Raw genomic sequence first — 15,443 nt, forward strand, 5'->3', positions numbered from 1 at the left:
AGGAAAATGAGAGATAGGAAAGCTGGAAAAGGGGAATAACAAGCAAGGGAAAACACACATGGGTAACCAAAATGAATGACTAGTGGAGGCGAGAAGTGCATATGTTTTGTTGGAAAGACTTGCATTTTTCATGTAAGAAGAGGAAAGGAGTAGCTGGGAAAAGCAGTGAAGAATGGTTGTGGGAGAGAGAGAGAGAGAGATGGAGAAAGGAAGGTTGCAGGGCACACAAACAAACTTAAAACACATAAGCAGACAGGGGTGATATTGATACAAGATGTTGGGACACAGTGGATAGATACAGATAAACAGAGGGTAGAAACTGGAGATGGAGAGGTTTGGATGTCAAACAAGGAGTTCACTTGCTGGCCATCTGGTGGTCTAATGATTATGTTTTGCTGATCCTGCACCTCGACTAGCCATGCTAGGAGGTGTTCCATAATTGTGAGATGGACTTTCAGCTGTCACTGCACCTCAGATGACATCAGCCTATGCATCTGACACTAGGAGACCTGAGTGGATCCTTCTGGGCCACTACTGATGAGGAGCTCCTGCTCCCTTCCTGAGTTGTGATTGCAGTGGCCACTGATTAGGACCCCAGGTCACCTACAGGAAGGTGATCTCCATCCCCCTATTAAGAGGCAGGTGAGGTGACCTTTGTGGCCCACTGCCAGAGACATCATCTGGTACAGATTGAGGTGACCACCACTACCATGGCAGAACCTGCAAAAGGAAGATACAAAATGAGAACACATTAGGATACACACATTATACATAATATTAAAGCTCTGAAATGCAGTAGTGCACAAGGCATATGCATCCCTCCACCAAGATATGTGTTGTTGCCACTTGCAGCATCCTTCCATGTTCTTTTTCTGCTCATCAGTAGCTGTAAGACAAAGTAGGAAGAACTTAGTGCAGTGGTGGACAAGTGAAAAGCAATGAGAAAAAATATGCTTACAGAATAATTTTGGCTGACTGTTCCTAACCTCAGTTTCTCACTGGCTAATTTAGTCAGGATGACACTGCCAGAGGTCACTATACTATTGCCTGCACTACTTACCAGAATGGATGATGTAAGTGGCATCATTCATTCTGGCACGCTCATGCCAGGCATCTGCCTTGTGCAAATGGCCATCATTTTGACCCAGATGGTACTCATGAGTCTCTTTTGACAAAGAACAAAATAGTCTTGCTCTCCCTTGGACACAAAATAGGAGACCAGCTGTTCCCAGTGCCTCAAACAGGAATTCAGGTTGTTAGGCAGTTAGTCATTTCCATGTAGGTACATTTGGTTGGGGACACATGGCTAAAATGAAATTCAGCTGCACTGATATATGAAAGTCACAGATTCACTGCAGACACAGAGATGCACACAAAACCATGTCTGCAGCTTCAGTAACCAGGTATATGGTGGCAGGACAAGTGATCAGGCTGTGCTTAGTCTACGGTACATGCTTGTGTAAATACAACATGAAGTGTGCAACAAAATGGAAGATATCCTACATGCTGCTGTAGTCATATTTATGCTCCAGTATATGTTTTAAGCAGTGTTCCCGAGACACTGAAAATGGAGTAACAGTACATGCACACCATTAATAAAGCCATCATCCATTGTACACTGCATTTTCAGTAGTACTGGCATGCTTACTGGGAATCTTGCTGCTGTTGATTGCCATACTGCCTGTTGTGTCTTGGTGGCTTGGGGTCCCTGGACATTATTTGCCCTCTGTGCACTTAGTTATTGAAGCTGTTGTCATAGTGTTGTGTTTGTCTCTGTGCTGCAGTGATTTTACAACAGCCATTTTGTCACTGCAACCGACTTTCACTTCAGCCACATGTTCCCAACCAACCGTACCTGCAGAGAAATATCTTACTATTTATTTTTTTTTATTTTTTATTTATTTATTTTACATTTGTTGACCGGGCTAGTCTAACTGGATACATGTCCATTTTCAGTAGAGGCCCGAGGAGAAAAGCTCCACTGTAACAGTCTACGGTAACACACTAAGAAAAATAATATATACAAGAGGATAACTAAACTACTAAGCAGGAGTTAGCAACTAATTAGCATACAAAACAACAGAACAGCAATTAGTGAATCAAAAACACACAGCAACAACAGCAGTATTTAAATACAGAATTGAAAATTTATTTATTTATTTATTTATTTTTTTATAGCATCTGGACTTGGACTTGACCTATCATGAAGAAAAAAAGAACTAAAAATACTACCTGTGCAAGGCATTAGGTAGTGCAAAGTAAGTAGAGGTGATACGAGGTAAAACATAAGCAAAGTAAGTAGCAGTAATAGGAGATAAAATCATAAGAAAGAGGAAGTCACAAGCTGAAGAGAGTCAAGGGGAAAAATTGTAGTGATTGGAGCAGTGATATAAGCTAGATGGAGACAAGGCAGTGTGAGAGAAGGAGAAGTAATACTTGTCCAGATGATGGGTGTGTACAGTGCAGATGGAGGTAATGGGAAAAGAGGTAAAAAGATGTGGAAGTAGGAAACAAGAGTCAGTCAGGAGAAGAGCAAAGGCCTTGCTACCCAACAGGCATGGTCACTCAGACTGGTCAGGTCTGTTCAAGGAGTAAAGTTTTAGGCCATGTGCTTGAATGGGGTCTGTATTAGATCATCGAAGTGTTAATACTTCGAATGGTCTAATATTGACCCGAAAATAGCGAAGCTGCAGATAACCGAATTTTTTCCTAGGGAAAGAATTCGGTTGTCCATTTCTGTGGCTTTGCTATTTTCAGCACTGTGGTGGAAAGTTACGGGTTGGGTTCAGGTAAGTGTGCGATTGTGTGGATGTTAGGGTTAGGGCGGGGTATGTGAGTTAAGGTTAGGGCGCGGGTGAGGTGAGTGTGAGATAGTGACGGACCTTAGGGTTTGGGTTAAGGATAGTGGATAGATAGTACTGTATGTACAGTTTAGTGTAGGGTTAGATGTAGGATTTTAAGTGTATGTGTGTGAATTGCTGTTTTTTTGGTGTGCTTGTGTTGTGTGTGTGTTTCTCGGAACAGTGAATTTTTTCTCAGGGAAAAAATTTGCTGTTCTGGGCTTTCAATGTTTTTAGATTTCATGGTTAGAAATTCGAGGTTGTTGTATTCGATGATGTGCTGTTTCATTGAACTGATATAGACCCCATGAATGTACCTCTAAACTTTGTGTGACACACTTTGTAGTGCAGAAACAGCATGCTTTAAAAAGGTTCTTTAATGCAGAACCATAGACTTGCAAGTTTCTTAGATGCCATGCACAAGCAAATTTTGCACAACCTTGGGGCAGGCAGTGATGGAAAGATTAGCATTGTTTAGACTGATAGTGCAGTGCACTAAGGTAATGCTGTGAAAAATGTCCCCATTAGCATAATTGCTGTGTTAAGAGGCCTAGAGTGATAACTGCAGATGAGCAACTGTAGAATCAGCAGTAGAATGTATTAGGACACCAGAATTTGTAGTAGTCATAGTGCAGAAAGACAAGATACATAGTCTTATAACCCTGCTCTGTATTGACTTTCCATGGTGAATGGCAGCAGTAGAGACATAGAGGAACTGCTTTATGGGGCCATGATAGCACATGCCAATGCCATGACATGATCATGTTTATCTGTGGGGGAGGGCACACCAGAGGCTATGAGTACATAGGGCATAGTATGCGACACAGGACATAATAGGCCCTGAACCTTGAGTGAGGTATGACAGTGCATACAGGGGGGAGACAAGTTGAGCAGTGTATTACAGAGTTGCAGTATGCTGCTTCAGAAGGGAAGTGTCATGATAACAAGCCCATAGCTGCAATTTGTATAACAAAGGGTAGGAAATGTCACAGCACAACAGGGTACAGGTAAGTGGGCACCATTTGAGGGTGGGCAGCATATCCACACACATTCATGCCATTACATACCAAAATGTCTAATCCCAGAAATGAACACAGATTGTCATGGGCCCACAAGAAAGGCAATGACTAGAAAAGTTCACTACCCTGGAAATTGAGGTATTACTGCAAGCCCCTTCCCCTGCACATATGTCATGTAAATCCTGGCCAAAGGTAATGTGGACAAGCATTTTTGGGAAAATGTGTAGTAGGGAGTGGTAAGATGTGAGTGGTCATAAAAGGAGTTTACATCAGGTTTGGCAAAATGGTAATCAGTGGTACAGCTTGCCGAGAACAAGGCAAAGGACACTGCCAAGGATATGTCCACCACATGGGTGGACCACCAGCAAAAAATGTCTCAGAGACGTGTGTGTGGAACTGGAACAGAAATCCGTACACTGTGGTGGCCTCAATATGGGGGCTGGACTGGTGACGACTACACTGGTGTCTGCATGGAATGCAGCAAGCTAGTATTAGTCATCACACCGAAATATTCTACACTGCACTGCATGTCAGTCAAGCTCCTACATCTGTCCTCTAGGTACCTCTAATCTGCAACTGCAACACCTTGCTCAGCAAGGTATGTAGGTACTCACGTAGTATTCACGGATTCTGTCATCTAACAATATGTTTGCTGTGGGAGTGCCATTTATTTCAGCAATGCCAAATATATCTTGTTTTTATGCTTACACACATACTGCTGGACAGTCCAGCACAACAAAACAGTACATGCCTGATTTCAACAAGTCACCTCTGACTAATGATGATGACAATGTCTGCATGGCACAGTCCAGTGACACAATGGCACAGTAATAACTTAAACACTGGAGAGAACACACAAATCCTCCATATGTGAGGAGAGCTGGTGCAGGGACAGGCCAAAACTCAACCTTATCATTGTTTGGCAGACATCCTGCAACTCTGTGCCCCACCCAAGCTTCACAAGAGTCCCCTACCCAGATGCATGTACACTCACCAAGGTGCTGCCATGACTCTAGGTCTGTCCCTGACTCCAGTGAAACACTTTGTATTAATCAGCAGATGCAGAGATCAGTAATACAAGCACAGATAGTCAATATCCACACCATTCTGGAGATGATGAGTGTGCTGCGTGCCTAGTGGGATGATGTGCAACACACATATGGCCTGTGGGATGACATCCTGCACTACCACAGTAACATGGAGTGTTGGGACAGGGGACAGACAGTGCTGCTCAGGTCACAGATGGCTAACATTGTATTCATTGGTGCATCCATAAGCCCAATGATCACCATCCTTTGGTCTGCCATTGCAGGTCGTGCTGTCCATGGTCATGAATGAGCCCAGATGGTAGGTGTCTGACAACAGGCCAGGCATACTCGGATGATACAGACTATTCATAAGACAGCATCACTGTAATTTCTAGTCATAGACGCCATCATGTATAGCCAATGCCAGTATCACATATATATGACTACAAGTTTTTCTCAGTGTCCACCCCTATAACACCTCACCAGGCTGTTTGCTGTTGCTGCTGTAGTTCTAAACCATCAATATCCCCTGTGAGCAGATGGAGCTGCACACCTGTTCATGACCATCATTCATCTCAAGGCGCTGTACATCCAATCGACGAGGTATGAGTCACCCTACCATGGTGCCCACACATATTCCCATAGTTCTGTGATGTCCCTGCCATGGACTGCTTTGAGTGCACTGAGACTGCAGACAACTGCAGTACACATTGCCAGCATTCCAAACACAGCAGCCCCACCCTGCTGGAAAATCTGATCCCCGACTCCCCATAACCTGCTACCGGACTGCATGGCTGTCACATCCACCTCCTGTTACTCTGGCATTGCTGTTGGCTGTCACTGTATATGCTCCTGTCCAAATGATGATGACTGTGCCCTGCCCTCACCCTAACCTGTGTGGGTAAGGTAATATCTGATGCACAGTGTAGTCAGTCCACACACTGTAATGTATAACCTGAGTTTGATAATGCATGCATCATTTTATTCTGAGCTGTCTCTGCCATGGCCCATATGGACCAGACACCATCTCTTTGCCAATCCTTTGATGTATTAGAGCTCCCTCTGTTCACATTGATTTCTGCTGTTGGCTGTTGATCATCTAAATTGTTGTCCTACTCTTGGTCTACTGCACTAACAGATATGGTGGACCCTTCTTGGATGTTTCCCTGCTGGTGAAGCAGTTTCTTCCTAACCGTGTTATGCAACATTTTACACACTACAAATATCTGGCTGCAGGTCTCAATTGAATTCTGCATTGCACCAGTGGATGTATCAAGACAGCAGAAGAATCCCTTAAATGGTATGAAAACATGTTGCATCACATTCCAAGTGTCTATGTGCACAGTATTATATGCTGTCTCTGCCATAGTCTGGGGGATTAGAGATTGGGGCCATCATCCATGGTTCAAATGCAAATCCAGAATCCCTTGAAATGTAGCCTCTTACCCCATTGCATGTTAATTGTATGTACTGAGCCCAGCACTTACATAAATGTGCTTCTACCAAGTAGATGGCCCCACATGAGACTTTGCTATAACTCTGATGTTTGTGCCAGATGAGAATCATGTGAACTACCTGGGTGGCACACAAATACATTATAGAAGATAACCTAGGCATTGCAAACCACCCAGCTCTTGTGGGAGTAGAAGCCCTTCTTATTAATATACCCTACAGCCCATGAACCAGGTACGACCTCTGTGGCAATTTTGTGTAATCAGTGACCTCTAAGACCTGACAGAAACAGGTTTTGCTGTAAAACAACATCCTCTGCAGTCCTTGGAAACCATATATGCTTCTCCACAAGCTGCATAATGTTGAGGAGCTGGTGTAGGATACACTTTGGGGTTGGGAGGGAGACCTAATGGTTAAGGTGTTTGCCTTACAAACACAAGGTGCAGGGTTCGAGTCTCACAAGGGATAATTGGCTAGGCTTAAAATGGCTCACAAGGGCAGTTAGCTTAGTACTAATCTATGAACCTATAAACCTAAGGCTGATGCCCATGAAATTCTTAGCATGTATCCTGTAGGTTGTTGAAGCATTCATGTAGATAGGGTGGTTAAAGCTACACATACTTTAGTGCACACTGGGATGGGCTATCCACACATCCCCTTTAATTCAACTTGAGGGCAACACAATTCAACAAGCCCCTATATGATATCCCTATCTGCACAGAAGTGGTCCATGACCTACTAGCCAGCAATGTGGGATGGTAATTTAGTGTTTTTGGTGCTGTCTGCATTGGTGTAGAAGGCACTGAGTGCCTTCCATGGCCATTAGCTTCAACAACAACCTCTAACACGCACTATTGCTGCTGCTGCTGATGATGCTCTCAAAGGCATTCTAGCATCCTGTATACCAGCACTTCCTGACATTCAAAACAGGTGATCACCATGGAATGCCCCACCTGCTTTATATGCTCCTTAATCACTTCATTGTGTATGATGGCATTATCTGTGTACATTCTTTGTCCCTCACTTGCACCTGAACCTCATTTCCATATCATTATGTGGTCATTTGCATATATTGCATGCCACATTATTTTCCCTAACTCTGCTTTGCTGCTTGTCTCTCTCAGTTGCTTCTCCTCTGTGTATTGCCACTTTCTGTGCTGTTTTGCACAGCACAGTGTAATAACTCGCTACGAGTACTAGGCCTATTCTAATCTGCAGTCATGAAATTTTTTGGGGAATGGAAGCATAAGAAAGTACAGATCTGTACACTTACCATAAATGTAGATGTTTGAGTGTATTCACTGTTGCAGTCATCACACTTGGGTTATCTGCCTGCGGGTAGCCCTCAGTCAGCCTGAATACCAGAGACTTAGTATTTCTGCATTGGATGCTGTCACTCCAGGACTGACGTCAGGTCGTCAGGGGTATAAAAACAGGCAGCCAATGCCATTACATCAGTTTTTCTTGCCCCAAATGTCAGGAGCCCCCCAAATAGGGAGCTATGTTATGGTAGGGAAAACACCATCAGTAAAAAGTAAATACCAATACCAATACCCCAGAAGGGGTTAGTAATAGCCATAGATAGGAGAGAGAAAAAAACAGGGGGCTGGAGGGAGGGAAACCAGGACTGCAACAGTGAATACACTCGAACATCTACATTTATGGTAAGTGTACACAAGTGTGCTATGTTTTTCATGTTTCACTGTTGCAGTCATCACACTTGGGTGGATTCCCAAAGCTGAAGAAGGATGGAGGCAGTCAAGAAGAGTTAGGGCTGGCTAGTGTGCCTTGCAGGACTGCTGTAGCAAATCCTGCCCTGGATTTGGAAAAGATATGCAGGTGTTAATGATTGGTGAATGTGTGTACAGAACTCCAGGTAGCAGCCTCCAGGATGTCCCTGGTAGGGACTCCCCTGAGAAATGCTGTCGCGGTAGATGTTGCCCTAGTGGAATGTGTTCTGACCCCCTGAGGGGTTGGTTTCCCATGGTGCTTGTAGCAGAAATGGATGCAGTGTGCTCTTCATTTGGAAATAGTTTGTTTTGAAATGGCCTTGCCCTCTGTTCCTGTTGCAAAGCTGACTAGTAGCTGGTCAGATTTTCTGAAGGGCTTAGTCCTATCAAGGTAGAATCTGAGCTGTCTGTGCATGTCCAAGGAGTGCAGGATCCTTTCCCCTTTATTTTGAGGATTAGGGAAGAAGGTTGGCAAATGGATGGATTGATTGAGAGCCACACTGGACACCACTTTAGACATAAAGAAAGGGTTAGTCCTGAAACCCTGTCAGCATGGAAAATAATGAAGGGTTCCACAGCCATCATTGCTTGTAGCTCAGTCACTCTTCTAGCTGAAGTGATGGCTAGAAGCAAGGCTGATTTCCAAGAGAGGAATTTTAACTCTGCTGATGAAGCAGGTTCAAAGGGGGGGAAGTGTGAGCTTTTCCAGTACAAAGTTAAGGTCCCAAGCAGGGGTGGGTGCTCTCCTTGGTGGCCTTTAGATGTTTGCCCCTCTCAGGAACTGTTTGATAAGAGGTGCGAGAAGAGAGGTGGCTCAGTGTTGTAATGAGCAGAAATGACTGAGGCATGTACCTTAATGGAGGAGAAGGACAGGCCTTTGTGGAGTAGATCTGCTAAGTAAGCCAGGATAAGAGGCAGAGAGGGCAGTGTTGTGTCCTCTCCTTTAGATTGAATCCATGAGCAGAACCTTTTCCACTTAGCATAGGATTTTCTTGTACTGGGTCTTCTGGCTTCAAGAATGACATCCATGCTTAAGGTAGCTGGGGGAGAATTCAAGGAATAAGCCAGGCTGCAAGATTTAGGGTTTGCAGTTGTGGATGCAGAATCTGTTCCTCCTGCTGAGCGAGGAGGGTTGGATTCTGGTGTAGGTGCCAGGGTAGCACTGATGACAGGCTGCGCAGGAGTGGGTACCAGTGCTGCCATGGCCAGTCTGGGGCAATCAGAATTGTCCTTGGTCTGTCCTGTTTTATCTTGAGTAATACTCTTGAAAGGAAGGTCAGAGGGGGAAAGGCATAGATTGAGAGATTTACCCACTGAAAAGATAGGGCATCCACTTTCCAGGCCCTGCTGTGAGGATTCCTGGTGCAGAATTTGCTGAGCTGGTGGTTGTAGGGGAAGGCAAAGAGATCCACCTCTAGGATCCCCCATTTCTGAATCAGAAGGTTGAAGGTGCTGTGCTCCAATTGCCACTTGTGTGGGTCTAGGAGATTTCTGCTTAAGTCGTCTGCCAGTAAGTTTTGTTTGCCTGGCAGGAATTGAGCTTGCAGATGGACTTGAATGTCCAAGGCCATGTTCCACAGGGCCATGGCTAGCCTGCAGAGTGGGTAGGAATGGATTTCCCCCTGCTTGTTGATGTACCACATAACTGTGGTGTTGTCTGTTTTTATTAGCAGTTGTCTTGGAAAGATTAGGGATCTGAAAGCTGTCAGGGCATTCTGTACAGCTAGCATCTCTTTTTGGTTGATGTGCAGATGAATTTGACTTGGGCTCCAGTGGCCCTGAATACATATTTTGTCCATGTGTGCCCCCCAGGCATAGTCTGATGCATCTGCGGTTAGAGTCTGGGCAGCTTGGGGTTGAGTAAATGGCAGTCCCTTGTTGCGGTTGCATGCTTCTGCCCACCAGATGAACTCTGTCCTTAGACAGGGTATAATAGGAATTACTGTTTCCAGGTCCTGAGAATGTTGGCACCAAAGACTTTTTAAGTACCACTGGAGTTTCCTCATGTGCAGTCTTGCATATGGAATCAGCAGTATACATGAGGCCATGAACCCTAGGGCTTGCAGTATTTTTCTTGCAGATAGCTGGGTTCTGGTGGCCATTTGTTTGAAGTAGTCTGACAGATAGACTTGTTTTTCTGAGGTGAGGAATGCCATCTGGAAAGTTGTGTCCAAGCTTGCTCCCAGGAATACAATCTTTTGACTGGGTACCAGTTTTGATTTCTTTTCGTTGATGGTGTACCCCAAGGAAGTGAGAAGGTTTTTCACAAATGTCAGATGTTGCAGCAGAAATTCCTGACTGTCTGCCTGAATCAGGCAGTCGTCCAAGTACGGGTAAATTTGGATAGTTCTCTGCCTGCAGTGACTGGAGCCAAGCATTTTGTGAATACTCCGGGCGCAGTAGATAAGCCAAAGGGAAGTGCAGAGAATTGATAATGCATAGACCCTGACCTGAAATGTAGATGCTTCCTGCATGATTCCCTTATGGGGATATGCATATAGGCTTCTTTTAAGTCCAGGGTGACTAACCAGGCATCCTTGGCTAGCATAGGAAGAAGCTGTTGCAGGGTAAGCATTCTGAATTTTGGTACCACCAGGAAGTTGTTGAGAATGGAAAGATCCAGGATTGGGCACCAAGAGCCCTCTTTCCTGGGTACCAGGAAGAGTCTGGTGTAGAATCCTTTGCCCCTCTGTTCTACTGGAACCGGCTGAGTAGCTCTGATATTGAGCAGGGAAAGTACTTGGTTTTGAGACTCTGCCCACTGGTTTGGAGAGTCTGGAAACCCGCTTGGGGTTGGCAGTGAATGGAAATAATTTTGTACCCCTGGGATACAATGTTGAGGACCCACTGGTCCTGAGTGATGGACATCCAGTTTTTTTGCATGAAGGGCAAGTTTTCCTCCTAGGGCACAAGCAATTGGGCAGGGCTGGGGAGTGGAGTAACAAAGTCATTGTGAGCTTTTTCTGTAAGAAGGTGGCTTACCACTTCCTGCTTTAGTAGTGGGGGTACTCCATTGCTTAGATCTCTGCATACCCTGAGACTGTATCTGGGTGGTCTGTTTCCCCTGGGTCTGGTTTGAGAAGGCCTGGGGGCTGGAAAGGACCAGTGTTTGGAAGGGCAATGCCTACTGAATTTAGGGGGTTGCATTTGTAAGAACTCTTTAACAGCTTTTTTTCCATCTTTTTAAGAACCTCTTCTGCTTTGGTGCCAAACAAACAGTCCTTATTCAAAGGAGCGTCTAATAACTTTGATTTGACATGGTCTGGCAAGGTCTGCTCCTTCAGCCAAGCATGTCTTCTCAGTACAAAGCCACTGACAGCTGCCCGGCAAGATGCTTCTAGGGTGTCAAAGCCACACTGCAAAGTATGCTTGCTGACTTGGCTTGCAGAGTGCATAAGCTCCTGCAAGTCTTTATTTTCTGCACAGTCTGAAAAGGTTGCCACTTTTTGTTTAATAAGTTCCATAATATGTTGTTGGTATTTCAGCATGTGAAACTGACAATTCAATGCCCTAACAGCAAGAGTTGCAGAGGTATATACCTTCTTACCCCATATGTCTAAAGCTCTGGAATCCCTGTCCGAAGGGGTGGGATTCTTGGCTGTAGTAGCCTTGATACCTTTAGGCCCCTGGGAAATGATCTCTAGGTCAGCAGTAGGATTCTTGAAAATAAATTTGTGAGTGTCAGGTACTCTGTAGTACCTGTCTGGTTTCCTAGGGGCAGGAGGTAAAGTGTCAGGAGTAAGACTGGATTCCATAAAAACATCATCCACAACATCCAGGACAGGGGGTATTGCTAAGGGCCTAAGTTGAGGCAACTCTAGAAATTCTCTGAGTCTCTTTTTGGACTGAGGATAGTCTTGGCTGTCCCAGTGGAAATGCACTCATAAGGTATGCAAGGTTTCACCAAAAGAAAAATCCTCTGGGGGGGAGGCAGGGGGAATGGATTTCTCTGCATCTGAATCCTCATAAGCAGATAAGGGCATGTCTTCATAATCAGACATTTCAGAGTCACTGGACTCCTGGTCTGTAGAATCTGAAGGGGACTGGACTCTTTGTCTCTTAGCAGAGGAAGGCTGACTTCCCCTAATCAGCGTAATAAGGACTTCAGCCATTCTAAGCATTTGTTTTTGTGGCATGGAAGCAGGTGCATGCTTTGGTCATCGGGTTTCTAGGCATAGTGCGTACTCTGGGCCTAAGAAACTTGGTAGTTTTGGCTAAAAAAGAAGTCATCGGTTTGAGTCGAACATTGGTTGAGTGAATAACTGCCTCAGAAGCCGGTACCTGCACAGCGGCTCCAGATCCATCCAAATTAGAGACATCCACAGGTTCCAAAGTCGATGAAGAGTCTTACAGCATACTGGACTCCGAATGGGTCTCGGTAGAGGCCTGCAATTCCATTGAAGTGGGCATCAGGGGCTGCAAAAGTGCCTCACTGAGTACCGGCGGACTGGCGACTAGCTTAACGGAAGCGTCATCGGCAGTTTTGGACCTATGTGGTCTGTCTATGTCTTTATCTTTACATTTTTTTGGAATATCAGTAGTCAGATGGCTTATCGAAGCCATTTCAGAAAACGGAGATTGAGAGCGAAAGAATTTAGCGACAAAGAGAACCTGATGATGAATGGTCCGGGCGTTAAATAAGGCACAAAACTGACAGCGAGGGACGTTGTGGTCTGGGCCTAAACAGGTGACGCAGTAAGAATGAAAATCTCTGTGAGGTATTTGCTTTCCACAGGCAAGACAATTGTTAACTTATTCTGACATCGGTTAGAGCAATAAAAAAGGATCCCCAATGGGGTACTTAGCTTTAGAAGACTTCAGGATTATTAAATTCGTAAACGAAAATTCAGGTAGCGGCCGACTGGCACTTGCAAACTGCTTCTGCTTCGGGCTCCTCAGCAAGAAAGACTGATGTAATGGTGTCGGCTGCCTGTTTTTATACCCCTGATGACCTGACATCAGTCCTGGAGCGACACCATCTGACGCAGAAATACTAAGTCTCTGGTATTCGGGTCGACTGAGGGGTATCTGCAGGCAGATAACCCAAGTGTGATGACTGCAACAGTGAAACACAAAGAACATCTGTAGTCCACTGTGGTGCACTCAGCATTCATCTTCTTGCCCTTCTGAATACGTCATACTAAAGAGTACACTTAAATTATTAGACATGTCAGAGCTTCAAACCCACATGATAAAGGACCTAAACATGGACAGGGCATAAGATAAATATGATGTAGTTGGTCCAAAAGGCTTACATTAGACAACTAGTAAAAAAAAAAATCATATTCAGGATGAATTAGAATACTGACTGCATCCCACTTCACTGCACAGTAGAGAAATCAATTGCATTACTGCAGGAGCAGTGAAATGCCCCACACTTTGATTTTTTTACGAGAATATAAAAAATATAAGCACTTTCATACAATAAAGTATATCATCTAATGAACAGAGAGACGGTTATCTAAATAATTTCCATATTTTTAGATAGTTACTAGGCACACAATTCTAGAAACCACGGAAGAGCTAGTCCAAGTTTCCAAGAGCACTGTCTGGTTAAATGACTTGCTCAAAGTCACATAATAGGCAAGTCAAGGTTGATAGACTCTATCTCTGGGCCACAGGAACCAGCTAATTAATAGCAATAACTTCCAAACATGGTTAACTTAAAACATAAAAGCCATACACACACACACACACACACACACACACACACACACACACACACACACACACACACACACACACACATACACACAGGTTTCTCTTTACCATTCAAAAGATCAGTGCATTACATAGACAATGTACGTTAAATAACAGTATTAATAAATGATTTTCTGTATTGGTCAGGTGCTCGACGACGATGATGTTTCTGGAGTTGTTACTACTAAGGATACTTTGCAGCCTGGAAAACTTAAGCTAAGCTTTGAAGAGCTAGAAAAACAAAGACGTGAGGAGGAGCAGCGTAAAGCAGAGGAAGAAGCTAGAAGACGCCTAGAGGAAGAAAGACGTCAATTTGCAGAGGCAAGAAAAAACTTGGTAAGTCCTGTCTTGCATCGGGATCATTTCACACAAAGTTCTTACTTATTTCAATGAGGAAAAAAGTAAAAGTTGTAAACAGAGTGTTATCAGTAGCATGCATAGTCTAAGGCCACTATACTGTAGTTCATCAGTGTAGACAGAAAATTCCCATCTCTGAATGCTAAAGTCCAGCTTGGGGGTGGATCAAGCAGTTATTCACCAACTGTCATCTCCTGACAGAATGCTTAGTTTCCTGACAGCCTTCTGATGAAGATCAGATGTACTGTAGCAGGCAGACTTGACAAGCGGGGACAACTCCCAGTGACATTTCCATTAAACAACATATACATTATTGACTTGTACCTTTGAATTCCTTATCCCAAAATGCATGTATGGATTTGGGACACTCCATTGACATGTCACAAAATCGAACCTCATGCTGTTGGACACCTAATTTTTCGAAACGCAAATTATTGAATAAAAATTTTAAAAAAATCTTGTTTTTGCAGGGGGCAAGCCCCACTGCACCCCTGGCTAATTATATATGCTAACACTGAGATTGCACCACAGTGGAGAAAGGACAAATTTCCCAACCTCCATTGTTCCACAGTCTCACTCAAAAGCCTTTGCAGATGATTTTCAATCAGCAGCTGTACCAGAATTTTCATCATTTGAGGAACACAAACATCGACGAAAAATAGGTATTATGTGTACACACACACACACACACACACACACATATATATATATATATATATATATATATATATATATATATATATATATATATATATATGAATCCACGTTTAAATGTTGAAATTCCAAAATCTCGACTTTTAAAAAAAGTACCCAAAACATCAAGATTTCAGAATCTCGACATCTAAAAGTGGGTTAAAAAAAAAAAGAGAGAGTGACTTGAAATAAAGTGTTTGTAGGGGGGCAAGCCCCCCTGCACCTCCCACACCCCCCTACTTAAATATACCAACTCCGAGATTGCGCTACAGTGAAGAGAACGGTAATGCTCCTGTTGCACTTACCGTTCTCTGCATTGTAGTGCGATCTCAGAGTTGGTATATTTAAGTAGGGGGGTGTGGGAGGCACAGAAGACAGTTTGTTTTACATTATTTTTGTTTTTTTTTAACCCACTTTTAAATGTCGAGATTCTGAAATCTCAATGTTTTGGGTAAGTTTTTTTAAAAGTCGAGATTTTGGAATTTCAACATTTAAAAGTAGATATGTGTGTGTGTGTGTATGTATATATATTTATCAAATGGCAGTAATACTGATGTGAATAATGATCGCCATTATGCATATCGACATGTTACTAAGCACTCGCTGAACATCAATCTCAGTGCC

General features: G+C 43.8%; 1 protein-coding gene across 7 annotated transcripts in view; it reads left to right on the forward strand.

Annotated features, from left to right (window-relative positions):
* The window catches only part of NEXN (nexilin F-actin binding protein), a 955,560-nt gene that overhangs the window by 708,250 nt on the left and 231,867 nt on the right, over positions 1-15,443 (forward strand). For 6 of the 7 annotated variants that reach the window (XM_044085866.1, XM_044085869.1, XM_044085863.1 and 3 more), the window contains one exon: positions 13,917-14,105. The exons of the other annotated variant lie outside the window; for it this stretch is intronic. In XM_044085866.1, coding sequence (XP_043941801.1) covers positions 13,917-14,105 — 189 coding nt within the window. The remainder of the gene's footprint in view (positions 1-13,916; positions 14,106-15,443) is intronic. 7 annotated transcript variants of the gene reach the window in all.

The sequence above is a fragment of the Protopterus annectens genome, chromosome 10.part0, assembly GCF_019279795.1.
Source record: "Protopterus annectens isolate FY-2018-M chromosome 10.part0, PAN1.0, whole genome shotgun sequence".
NCBI lineage: Eukaryota > Metazoa > Chordata > Ceratodontiformes > Protopteridae > Protopterus > Protopterus annectens.